Source organism: Ipomoea nil, unplaced genomic scaffold (assembly GCF_001879475.1).
Source record: "Ipomoea nil cultivar Tokyo-kokei standard unplaced genomic scaffold, Asagao_1.1 scaffold0382, whole genome shotgun sequence".
Lineage (NCBI taxonomy): Eukaryota > Viridiplantae > Streptophyta > Magnoliopsida > Solanales > Convolvulaceae > Ipomoea > Ipomoea nil.
The window spans coordinates 2,044,252-2,058,002 of NW_017616810.1; the positions used below are offsets into that span (position 1 = coordinate 2,044,252).

At 32.4% G+C, this 13,751-nt stretch overlaps 2 protein-coding genes across 2 annotated transcripts; one reads left to right on the forward strand and one right to left on the reverse strand.

Moving 5' to 3' along the window:
- Positions 1 to 500: 500 nt before the first annotated feature.
- Positions 501 to 1,615, reverse strand: LOC109171845 (bifunctional dTDP-4-dehydrorhamnose 3,5-epimerase/dTDP-4-dehydrorhamnose reductase-like). The gene is made up of 2 exons (XM_019320921.1): positions 1,184 to 1,615; positions 501 to 990 (listed from the first exon to the last, which is right to left on the reverse strand). The coding sequence occupies exons 1-2, from the start codon at positions 1,613 to 1,615 to the stop codon at positions 544 to 546; spliced, it is 879 nt and encodes a 292-aa protein (XP_019176466.1). The 3' UTR covers positions 501 to 543.
- A 10,002-nt stretch (positions 1,616 to 11,617) lies between these two features.
- Positions 11,618 to 12,953, forward strand: LOC109171983. The gene is made up of 2 exons (XM_019321106.1): positions 11,618 to 11,901; positions 12,137 to 12,953. Exons 1-2 carry the CDS (start codon positions 11,757 to 11,759, stop codon positions 12,580 to 12,582), a joined length of 591 nt encoding a protein of 196 aa, XP_019176651.1. The 5' UTR covers positions 11,618 to 11,756; the 3' UTR covers positions 12,583 to 12,953.
- The last annotated feature ends 798 nt before the right edge of the window (positions 12,954 to 13,751 follow it).

Below are 13,751 nucleotides of genomic sequence, written 5' to 3' on the forward strand. Positions count from 1 at the left end.
TTAGCTTTTATCCAGAAATGTTCACACGTTTGTATTTTAAGCCATGTTTTTACATAAATGTAATTATATATATCTCTAGGAGAGAAAAGAAAGCAAATGAATTCAATAAATTGATGTGTAATGAAATGAGCAAAATCATCCTAAGGCTATTTATAGAATCCAATTAAGAGAAAAAGGGAGACAAATGCGCATGGAATAATGGGAACATGTGCATTACGTGGGTGATGGTGCGGCATGCAGTACGTGAGTGCTGGAGGATGGTGAGTGGATTTGTGCCACATAACTAACAGTTTATTAATTATAATTATATTATATAGTTTAAAATATTTTAACTAAATTGAGTAAAATTGCGTTACAAGAGTAAATTGAAACAACAAAGAGTATATATTATGCAAACTCCAAAGTCCAAACACCAATGACCTATTTTATATGGGAAACTGTTCCCTTATTCCTGAATCACCACAACACAAACTGCAAAACATTAAGACATCATCAACTTTATTTGACCAAACGCTACAAAGATTATTGCCCTGTGTTTAAGGATCAAACATTTTTGGTGTTAGGCTCAAAAACATACTTTATCAATGACTCTCTGACACTCAACAACTCAGGAAACTCACGCTTCAGCTTCGAAGAATCAAGCTCGTTGTTACAACGAGCGGCAGCAAGAACTTTCCTCTGATCTTCCAAGGTAAAGTTGGTCCAAGTCAAAGCAGGGTCAACATACTTTTTGTACAATTGCAGAAGTTCATTGTGGGATATGACGCCAGGGTTGGTAAAATTCCATATCCCTTTGCAGTTTCTTTTGGCCATCTCGATCGCCATTGGAAGCAGCTCATCCAACACCGCCATGCTGTTTGGGATATTCACCACTTTCTCGTACCCTAGGAGTTTCTTTATTATGTTACGAGGATGGTTGAGGTCGGAGATTAGCGGCATTTTAACCCTCAGGACACATATGTTTTTGTATTCCCCCAACAAATCTTCCACCTGCAACGATTAAAGATCGAATCTCTCAGTAAATACAAGGTTACAATACAAATTCAACTCATGTTGTCAGAGATAACTTTTATCAATTAAGTTTATGAGGCTGAATCGTCTGTCTGTACAGATACACTCTCGAATAACCAATGTAAGTTTCAGTCCTCGATCAAAAAAATAATAATAATACAAGAAATGTTACCATGCCCTTAGTTTTAGAGTAGAAGGAACCATCATAGTTAGATCTATGTTGCTCGGTGAACCCGACACCCGAACCCATCGGGTGCTCCGAGTCATAATCATAGATACAACCACTCCCAAAGTGCAGCAACAGGACACCCTTCTCCTCACAAACATCGGCCAAATTCAACACCCCGACAACGTTGGACCGAATTGTCTCCAGTTTATTGAACTCGCACCAGTCGGCGTTGGGCGTGCCGGTTGCCCCGGCGGCGTTCAAGACGTGTGTCGGGTTGACTCCGGCCATGTCCGACAGCAACTGAGACCGATCCTCCAAACGGGCCTTCCCGTACTCGAAAGGGATGCCTTGTTTCTCACACAACTTCCCCAACATGCCCCCAATCATCCCAGTTTTCCCATAGATCAAGAACTTCAGATTCTTCTGGCTTCCCATTTGGGTGTGGAGCAAAACCCAACAGACAAGAATCTACTGAATACTATGATAATAAAACCTAGCATTAAACAATGATGATTTTACGTGAGCATGCATACACGGTTTTATATAATATACTTTCAGGAATTTCCGTGAAATTATTCATCATTTACCGGAATTTCCTTTTCCAGACCATCAAATAAAATTATTGATTATTCTTTCCAAAGAGGTAAAATTCCTTAGCCCCAGTAATGTGACTAATGGAAATAATCAGTTCCTAGTGTCCATCGGGCGACTAATGGAAATAATCAGTTCCTAGTGTCCATCACTCCATCATGGCTCGATTATTATTCATTATTTTACTAGTATTTTCACGTACGAAATGGATTTGTTATAATATATTACAAATATTTAGATCGATATATAATTATATAAATTATAACATCACAATATTATATAGTGTAATTGAAGAGATGATTTGGATCGATTATGTTTTTTTGATGTTATCTTGACTTGAATTCGAACAAATAATTGTTGAATTAATAGTTAATGTGTATATGTACACATGCAATGCTGAAATTTTGGTGTTTAAATATCATTGTTTTGGATTTATATAAATTAGACAAATGTGCTCGCAAATTTACAAATAAACAATCTATCCCCATAAAACCACATTAAAATTTCATTGTTGAATAAAATACGAAAATAATAACCTTTAAGCATGAAGGAGGCTCAAACACAATATTTTCATCAAATGACATGTTGTCACGGTGTATAGAAAATGTAGTCATACTTTCTAAATATAAATGAAATTGTAAGGAAATTAATATTGTATATAATTTAATTTGGTAGTGGAGTAACAGCTAGCCTCAAGACAAGAAACTACTGAATACTATGATAAATCAATCTAGTATATTAGCTAGAACAAAAAACGGAATTAACTCTTACATATACATATAAAACTATTCATTATAAGGAGATGTAATTATTTACGGTTTAAATTTAAAACAAATTATTAATTCAAAAAATTATGAATTTAATAATAGCTATAACTGGTGAGCTATATGCCTATATATATGCATATAATATATGTATATATAACATAATGACATTAGTGCTATTACTTTTCCTTCCATTTTTATAAAAATACATTGTATTATTAGATATTTTATATATATTAAACACGTTTTCTAATCTAAAAACATAATAAGTGTGAATGATTGTTATATTCTTCATTTATGTCCGTTTTTTCCGTTAAGTTTTTTTATATATTATGCTATAAGAGTTATACTTTAAAATATTTTGGACAAATGTACCCCTACCATTATAACTTCCATTATCTTTTCCACTATTATTACCATACACATGCATCCACCATATGTTTTCTTATCTTCTTCTTTAATAATAATATATACACATTATATATTTGAGTTATAGGTTAATTATTATCTAAAATATAAATATCAAATTTATAAAAATATTTTACATTATTGGTATTATTATTTACAATAATTTAAATATTTAAAATTTAAATAAATTTAAAATTTTAATATAATTTGTTAATAGTGGGCACCTATTTTTTGCACATCGTGCATAACAAAATACTAGTCTTATATGATATATATTGAAAAATTAGTAAAAGACGGAGTAATTTTTATTTGGCAACTACGTCAATCATTCTTTTTTACACGTCAATCAATTTATTAAAAGGAAATTTCGTTTTTATATAGCAAGGAGACAAACAATTTACTATGCAAAATTATAGTTAAGGAAATTAATACAATATGAATAGTTCAAAGTATCTATGAGGTCCTTGTACTATAGTATTTTGTTTAATTTAGTCATTCTATTTTAATTTTGTTCAATTTAGTCAATGTACTTTAAACAATAAAACAATTAAGAACAATAACTTATGTGGCGCTAGCATTATCTTTACCACGTCATTATACTAATATGCCAACTCATATATTATTTTATAAATATTTAAAATTAATTATTTTTAGTACCAATATATTACATTAATATGTCCAAAATAAATACATAAATATTTGCTCACATCGACTATTTTCCTTAACTGTTTCAATTTTTTTAAAGTATAGAGACTAATATGACCAAAATTAAAGTAAAAAGATTAAATTGAACAAAATATTATAGTACAGGGACCTCAGAGATACTTTGACCAATATGAATACAATGAAGAAATTAATTACAGAATTATAATGATGTATTTATTTTAGAAATATCGCACCATAATTATAATACCATAATAAATATGTCATAATCATAATATAGTAGTTTTATATGTATGTGTAAGAGTTAATTACATTTTTTGTTCTAGATTTATAGGTGATAGTCCACTTTTAGTTTTTTTTTTTTTTTCAAAACATCCAATCTTGATCTTAGTATTATCGTGACATGATCATTTTTTGTCATCTAACAAAAAAAATAATATAAACTATTCATTTAAACAAACAATTACTCTTATTAAGTTTCTATATTTGTGTAAAACTATACTTTTTTAATTAAAATATAAATATCATAGGCATATTGGTAATTTCATTATTTCTAAAAACAAATCTTCCTAAACCAATTAATTATCACTCTTTTATTTTAAAATTTTAAAAATAAAATAAAAAACAAAAACAAAAGTACGAATCGTTATGCTATGGACCCGTGTCCACCATGTACATAGTGGACACGCTGTACATTCATAATTTCTATATTGTACATTCATAATTTCTATACTGTAGATTCATAAAATTTATAATGTAGATTCATAATTTCTGTACTGTAGATTCATAATTTCTGTACTGTAGATTTATAATTTCTATATTGTAGATTCATAATTTCTATACTGTAGATTCATATAATGTATAATGTAGATTCATAATTTCTATACTGCACATTCATAATTTTTGTACTGTAGATTCATAATTTCTATACTGTAGATTCATAATTTTTATGGTTAATTAATTCAACATTTCTGCCACATGTATAGTTATGTATTCTTAAAATATTTACTTTTATGAACAATTTGATAATCTTCTCCCAACAATTTGATAATCTTGCATTGATATATGTAAGGATATCAAATGATACTTTGATAATTCTGAAACACTAATTTAAAAATACACATTAGACAGCAAACTATCCGTGCAATGCGTGTGGTAACTAGTGTAACTATAAAAGCAAATGATCAACTCATGTTCTCTTGCATCTATGGGTCATGATAAATAATTTTATGTTGTGATTTTTTCCGAACAAGATTAAACTATATAGACACTACCTATACCGAAATTAGATTAATTGCCCAGCATAAAATTTCTCTTCTTCTTCTCTAGTAAATCTTTTAATTGAATGGTGAAATTAAATTACATGTTAGTCATATTTATTAAATAATTAAATAACAAAATTTAAAAATAAAAATTAATTGTGGCAAGTGAATAAAAATTAATATATAATGTAACAAAATTAGAAGAGTTTAATATTTGAATTTAATAGTTTAAATTAAATTTGAAATTTTTTCACTAACTTAGACTTTTATGAGTAACAGATATCTCATTATCAAAATCAAAGAGGCATGATAATTTGTCTCCATAGGTTGCTATTTAGAAACTTAAAGAAATGAATGTTCTGCACGGTGAGAATTAAATAACTAATAGCCTAAATAACTTGTTTTTACTTGCTTTTGATCTAATAATGGAAACACCTAGTATTTTATTCGGAGAGTTTAAAATTTTATCGAAGACCAATACTTTCATTATCTATAGATTTTTTTTTTTTTTGGTGATTTGAAAAATTGTATTAGATAAATCCTCAATTATGGGTTTGGCTGCTAAGAGAAATAGCCCACCTCAAGGGTCCCAAGGGGCTGGAGCAGCAGGCACCCGGGCATGGCTTACCCTATGTTTTCCTGATGGTTTTGGTTTACCCTTTTGAAAAGGCTCACCTATTTTGGTGTGAGGTCAGCTGGTCCAAGTCTATATTATTTTTCTAAATTTTGTAGCAGTCACTGCAGTGAGGATGATCGTCAGGAAATCCGAGAAATTCTTAAAACTTGACTTCCTAATAAATGGTTCAACCATTTTTCCATCACACACAATGTTTAATTTGATATGCCTGTTTTTTCATTCTAAAAAATTTAAAATGAAATAGAAACTTGATTGTTTGAACTCAATTTTGATGGTTACAAATGAGGTCCCTTGAGGGGTATTTATATTCATTCTATATCTTCGATGGAGGGTGGAGATTTACTTAATCCTACCGTCAAGATTTACTCTCTAGAATCCTCCCAAAATCTCTATACAAACTTAAGAATTCTTTAAAGTTTTAGAATGTTCTAAACATCTCTATAACCTTTAGTTGATATATATGTGCATGTCTCTAGACTATTCTACAAATTATGAGATGCTATGTAGAGGTGCAAGAAAGCTCTAAAGCGATGTAGCAAACTTCGGAATCTCGTAGGAAAGTTGTGTAGGCTCTACAGTATACTCCCTATCCCTTGGGAAAGGAATAGAAAAATTTTCCTATTTCCATTCTAGTAAGAAATGTTCAGAGACAGAATTTCTACCCGTGCTAGACAACCTCATAGTCAGCCCAATAATTTAGTATAATTTTTAATATTTTAAATAAAAACTTTAAATATTAAATTCTTAATTTAATAGAAAAAATGATGAAATATATCCTCTAACTTTTGACACAAAAAGCAAGTTGTACCCTCATCGGCACATTGTTAGTCCGATTCTGCTTTGTAATTATCAGTCAGAGACAACATAGGTTTTCACTAAAGCAGCGGAGAATAAAAGAGCTAGTTGATACAATGTTATCAGCTATGTCTTTGGATTTCTCACTGCCAAAATGATACCGGCTGGCCAAGAAACACCCCAGATTCTATGCCTATATGTGGATTACATGCTGGTTTCGATTTTAACCCAGGTTTACCAGCTGTCTGGAATGCTGGAACAATGTGTTTCAATCTCGGGGAAGAGAAACCTAGGACGACAAAGAAACAGGCCATCAAGGAAAACTCTGCAGTGTCATCATTGGAGTTGAGCAGCCTGAGGGAGATAACAGTGCGGATAGTGCATCCCGGGGGGCGGGAAGAGCTGTTCCAGGATGTAATCTCTGCATCAAATGTTCTCGAGAGGTATCCCGGGATGGTTGTTGCGAAACCAGGAATCTTCAAACACCCCAATGAGTCTGTCCTGGCTGCAGATGACAGGCTGCTACCTGGACAGAAGTATTACATCATACCTTCCTCGACGGTGGAGAAGTTAAAGCGCAGGCATTCTAGGAGAGTTGCCAGGGCCAAAAGGGCTGCTGCCCGGGCTAAAAGAGCTGCTGAGAGTGGCGGCAATGAGGCTAAAAGAAGCGGTGTAGAGAGCGGTGAGGAGGCGAGTTTGAGTGTGGAAGAAGTGACAGATGTTAGTGATGAGGACTCTTTCAGCTCTGCTAAGGACTACTATTTCTCCAGGGAGGAGTGGCCGGAGTTCGTGTTGAAGAGGACGAAGAAGAAGAAGTTTGTGCCTCCGATACAGACGCCAAGGATGTGGAAGGAAGTGGGGTGGGAGCCAAGCCTCAATTCAATACAGGAGGTTTCTCCTTAATTGTGCTGAACTATCCTAGGATGTTTTTTATGACCTGGTATACTTCTGTCTGGTGGTTTAATTGCAGATTTCTTTCGAGTTGGAGAACACTTGTTCAAGATTCTTTGTTGTTTTTCATGAAATTAAGGATTGAATTTGGAACTTGTCATAATAATAAGTCTAAAAGTCCTTGGCATTCAAGATTCATTTTGATCTGCCTGCACAAGAGGCCTGTTATTTTTCTGTCATTTGAGTGACAAGAAGAAATTGTTGTGTTTTGGTAACTTTTAATTTACTGTACTATGAGTGAGTATTTGATATTATGAAGGAAGATTTCTTGATGATTTGGTAGCATATATACTTATAGGCTCTGCGACTTAAACTAAGAAGGCTAATAGTCATACGAGAGGGGTTTGAACGCCTGACCTCTCTTAAAGGAGAGGAATGCATGGTCACTCACGTCAATCAAGCTGGTTAGCATTGTGCAAAGTGTTTAGAGTTTAGTGCAGTGAGCACTCAGTCCCCAACTATTTGGCAACTGTCTAGTCTATAATTGCAAACCCATGGGCTGCGTTTGGACAACAAGTTTTCCTTGGCCTACTTTTCTACTCCTTGAGTTAGGCCTATTGGGCTGACCACAATGGATCCAAAGGTATCACCCAAACAGAGTCTATCAACATTGACAATATACTTGGTTACTTAGCAGTGAAAATGATGCAACATAACATCATCGTCTTGTTTGTTTCAAACTATGTATGAAGCCACGTTATTAGTATAGAAACTCTTCCAAGCTAAGCCATCCACTTGTCGCCGGTTTGGTAGAAAAATCAGAGCATTCATGCATTAAGAATATTTGAACCATCAAGAGAAGACCTTATTATCTTGTTTACAGTTTACTTGTTTATTTGGTTTATGTAATTTGACTACCGACCACGGCTATATGTTGAAAAATAAAATTATGTGTTTTAAAAATTTGTTGAGTGTGTTGAATATATAATATATAAACATAAATATGTCGTTTAAATATTAATTTATAGATTTTTAGTTAAGATTGAGCACATGTTCCAATTTGGTATCATAGTTAATTTCATGCCAAAGGCTATGGGTTCAAACCTCCGCTTCACGCTTTCACCCCATGAAAAAGAGACTAAATTTCATGTGTTGCCAAAATTATTTAGAAAATTATTTAGAGGCAAACAATTTACTTGGATTGCCGATCGTTTTGGATCTAATTCCACAAATTTGGTTTGTTGACTGAATTGATTTTTTATTTTTTATTTTTTTTAGTTGAGTGACTGAATTATATTTTTGTGTGTAGTATAGTGGCTAATTTGACCTTATTCCTTTTATGTAGTGATTTGTGGTGTATTCTTAAAATATTTAATCCTTTCAGTATATTTTTTTAAGAGAGAGAAATGGAGTAGATTTTAGGTTTTTTTTTTTTTTTTAAATCACTTTTTTTTTTTTTTGGGTGTTATAGGAAAAATGGTTATGATTGGGAATAGAATTCAATTGTGACACGGAGAAAAACAGCTCAAGAAGAAGATGAATTAATGATGTTAGGCATGGGTCATAATCGATAAGAAAGTGAAGGGAGTTTAATTTTTTTTTCATTTTTCAGAGAAGATTTTACTTTTCGTTCATAAGTATTATGGTATTGTTATATTTAATTTGATTTGAGAATGTGCATTGAATAACTGATGCTTCTGTGTAATAGTCCACAAATTACACAAAAGATAAAATCGATCTAAAAAGACCCTATGCAATAAGATCGAGAGTACATGTTACCAATAATAGAACAACCTTATACTATGAGAATTATACTCCACATACTCATCCCCTTTCTAGACTATCACATTTAATTTTGGAATTTTAGTTTGGTCCCATTTAGTGTCACATTTGGTCATATATTACAATTTAAATTAACTCTAATTTTAACAATTTGCAATCTTAGGATCTATCCTCTATCCTCTTATAGTTTTATTGCTTAAAAATGTTAATAAATGATATAATAAACAATAATTTAATAAGAAGTGTTATAGTTATTTTGTTTATTATGAGTTTTTTTTTCTTCAGTAAGAATAATTATCAAATTATGAAATTGTCCCACAAATCAAAGTAAGTTGAATAAAAAGTGTAAAAATAGATCAAATGTAGTAATGTCAACGAATTCATCGGATAAAATGTGATGAAACTAAAATTTTAAAACTAAATGTAACAGTGATATGATACACTAGTTATAGGAATGTATTTATTGGATCTAAGACAATATAATCCAACACAGACAGTTATTTACCTCTCTTATGTGATCTGTAAATATTTATAATAAGAACAAAATTTATCGAGTATTATAAATCATAGATAGTGACTAAAAATGTCCTCCCTCGCAACAAAAGAAATTAATTTATTACATAATTTGAACAAAAGACATGTCATAAGTTGTTGAATGTAGGCAAGAGATTTCATAAGACAAGCCAACTAAATCCAAAAAAAGAGTCAATAACAATCATGACCACAATCTTAATTAACACCCCAGGCCATACTCATGTTCTGACAAATGTTATTCAATTCATGGTCCACACGAACGCCCTAATTTCCATATTATTTTCAAATTTTATTTTACTTACTACAAAATAGGATTTCATACAGAAAACATCTTCAAATAATGATTGTGAATTTTTTCACAAATCAAAAAGATTAAACTTTTAATTTTTTTATAAAACATATTCATGGCCTTAACCGATTGATCCATCACAGGTTTGTACTTCATAGCTCCAATGATTTACTTTATGATAAACGTTATATATTTATTGTTTATTGTTAGGTTATTTCACTTAACAATTTAGGACGAAAATAATCTATGAATTAGCTTTTGTTAAGGACTATCATGTCAGTAATATAAGTTTAGATGAACCACCTACTTAATATATTCATATAATCCAGTCATCTTTTTTTTTTTTTTTTTTTCCTAAAAAAATAAATGAAATATAACTAATTTACTAATACAACATGTGAATGCATGTGAGAAGTTTCAGCAAATAGCTTAGCTTGCTTGTACCACAGGTCTCTTATACTCAATCAAGGACCACTCGAATGCTCAATCCATCTCTTTGTATGTGCACCATGTGTATTATAAATTTCAAAAATCATCGTTCATTGATTTCCAATATGATCCAAAATAATGTCGAAAAAAGAATATAATACTTTTGATGTAAAAAAAAAAAAAAAAAAAAAAAAAAAAAAAAAAGAGGAAGAAAATAGACAAGAGGATAACATGCATGCATACAACCTTGATATATATCCATTCACTCCCAAAATTCAATTCTCTACTAACCTAACGGGAGAGGGGGAGGGGTGGGGGTGGGGGTGGATTGTTTCAAGGACCACAATAGGAGAATATATATAATACAATGTACTATGGTCCACTCATATTTATTATTTTTTTTCAAAGTTTATCTATATCTAACACCGTATATATAATTTCCGATTCATTAAAATATTAACTACATATATTATATTTAATTTCATATAATCTACTATATTGTTGAGTCATAGTCTATTGTATTGTATTACATTTTATATAATCAATTGTTGAATTCATGACACAGAATTATCTTAGTACAATTTATCTCTCCTATATAATTTGTGAACTCTTACGTATAATTTGGTTTACTTACTGTACAAATTTGAGTAGTAACTATGATTTTCTTCTTTGAAATAATAATTATGATTTTGGAAGTTAAGATGTTGTAAATATTAACCGTCCTCACGTACTTCGATTTGATATAGACTTGTAAGAATAGAATTTTTTTTTTTTTTAAAGTAAGAAATTGAATACGTTAAAAAAAAAAAAAGTATGAAATTCTTCTTAAAAGTTTGAAAGTGAAGAAAAAAAAGGTCTGCTGCATATATAAAGAGCAACTGAGATTTGTTAGGAGTAAGAATGGAATCTTCTTTATTGACAGAAGATGTGAACTCCAACGTAGCCAGGTCTTGAGAATGTTTGAAAATCAAATCTAATCCAACTATCAGTTTAAATTTTTAATTGGGAAATACATATATCAATTTGATATTATAGTCAATTCTGTCATATGATAAAAAAATATAAACATAAAATATACAATTTAAATTTTTAATTAAAATAAAATACATACTACAATTTATGAATCATAATTCTCAAAGTTTATCTTGTACACATATTCGGATACTAGCAATATAAAAGTCTCACTGAAATTTAGAATTGAATCTGATTTAATATTTGCAGAGATTTTAAACTCAAGGGACCCACAAGAATGGTCAGCTTTGCTGACAAGCTAGTGGGTCCCAATTGTAATTCGCAGTCCATACTGCCCCGAAAAAAAAAAAAAAAAAAAAAAAAATCCGACCCACTTGAATCTGCGAGACCCAATTTTACATTTTTACGACTATAAATATGCTGAAGCGAACAATACACAGGCTTGAAGAAGCCAGTAAAGAAAAGAGAATCTTCAAAGCCTTTCTTCTTTTCTTCTTCTTCTTCACTGCATATAGTTTTACCATTCTCCTTTGTATCTCCGAAGAGCGAGGAGACGGACATGGCTGGACCTTCTTCTACAAAATCCATCAAATTCCTCTGTAGCTACGGCGGCAAGATTCTCCCACGTCACCCTGACGGCAAGCTCCGTTACTATGGCGGCGAGACCCGGGTCCTGTCCGTTGATCGCTCCATCTCTTTTTCCAGTAAGTTCTTCATTTGGTTCTGTTTCCTTTCATGCTTTGAAATTGGGACATTTTTGTGGAATTTCTTGGTGTATATGTAATGTTGTGAATTAAATTAATTAGGGTCTGGTTCGTAAATTCTGGTGTTTAGTTGTGCCCGTCATGTGTTTGTATAAATTCCTCACACAAGATACATTGTTGTAGTTCAAAAAAACTCATAAGTGAATGGTTTTGTGTTGATGTGGTGTGATTACAGAGCTGCTGGTGAAGCTCGGGGAAATGTATGGAGCATCGGTGAGTCTAAGGTGTCAGCTCCCAGCTGAAGACTTGGACGCGTTGGTGTCCATAACTTCCGATGAGGATCTCGCCAATCTCATCGAGGAATATGATCGCTGCGGGTCCATCAAGATTAGAGCTTTCCTTTCGCCGCCGAAATCCACCAAAAAGGGCTCTCCTCCTCCGCTCTCAACTGCTTCTTCCTCTACTAGCAATAGCTCTATGTCACCAAGATTACCCTGCACTGCTCCAAGATTCTTAGCATCGTCTCGTGGTGGGAAGGGCATCCATCAGATGTCGAAGCTCTCAGTGATGTCTCCGAGTTATGAGAAACGTGGTGGAAGACCTCCTCAGTGTGCCCACCACCTTGGTGCTGGAAACACTGGCCATATTTACTTGATCCACCATGGAAATTACTGGCAGTAATGGAAGCTGGAACTTAAGAAAAAGAAGGCAAACTTTTATTGAACATATATAAGGACTATGGTCTATGGAGTACTAAATATGAAATTGATATACTACAGAACATATCCAAGGAACCTGCAAAAGCATAAGAGTAGAACATATGTACTCCATATGATATAAGAAGTGTTTTGGGATTGGTGTTTTTTGTTAATCCATCCTTGGCAATTTATAGTCAAGTTTAGTTTTGGGACCTTAGAAATATGATAGTGACTGGTGAGTAGTTGTTCAGTCACCCTTGCAAGTCTCTTGTTTCCTTTTCTTGCAAGCTAATTGTATATAACCGATAATTTTCCATTCATTTTATGCTATTATAGCTAAAGCATTATCATCAATCATTTGGAGCTGTTGTAAATTTGGCATGTTCCTTTGTCATCTTTGATATGTTCTACCTTGATTATCTTTTAGGAACTCTCATTTTCAGTGTGATTCTACTATTCTTTGACTGGTGCATGCTTCACACTCAAATTTTTAATCCTTTGCTGATCTCGTTCCTTTTCTAGTTTTCTCAGTGGGTCACTCTTGACCTGTTAATCTCTTCTCTTATCCTTACAACTAAGCATAACTGAGTCTTGCTTGTGTGTATGTAAATCTGTTTCTCTCTTTGCACCACAGTGTTATGGATTAACCATTTCCATTTCTTGCTTAAGTTGTTCGTGAATTGCAGGCTGCAGCTTGGTTACAATGATTCTGAGTGATGTCAAGTTGAAGAAAGAAGGCAGGTGAGTAAGTGAAAGGTATAAAAGATTGTCAATTGAGTTTATATTCTCTGCTCAAACAAAAGTTCCCAACTTCACTCCCTATTTTGTCTTTGCCATAGCTAATAGATTAATGATGTAATGATATTTGTTGTTTTTGACACATGAGGTCTGAAAGAATCCCTCACTCTTGAACTTACTGTATTTTCATTTATGGTCAGGATCTTTAAGTTGAAGATTGGGTTCAAGATGGGAGCTACTCCATTCGAGATATGAGCTACTTAAGACTGGGTTCTTGAACTGTCTATTGGACTTCTTGATTTGAGCTGATCAGCTATGAACAACTTAATCTGTTTTGATCTTTGTCAGTTAGAGGTTAGAAGACGAGCTTCAACAGGTTTTTTCATAAATCAAATAACGGGTTCAAGCTATTTT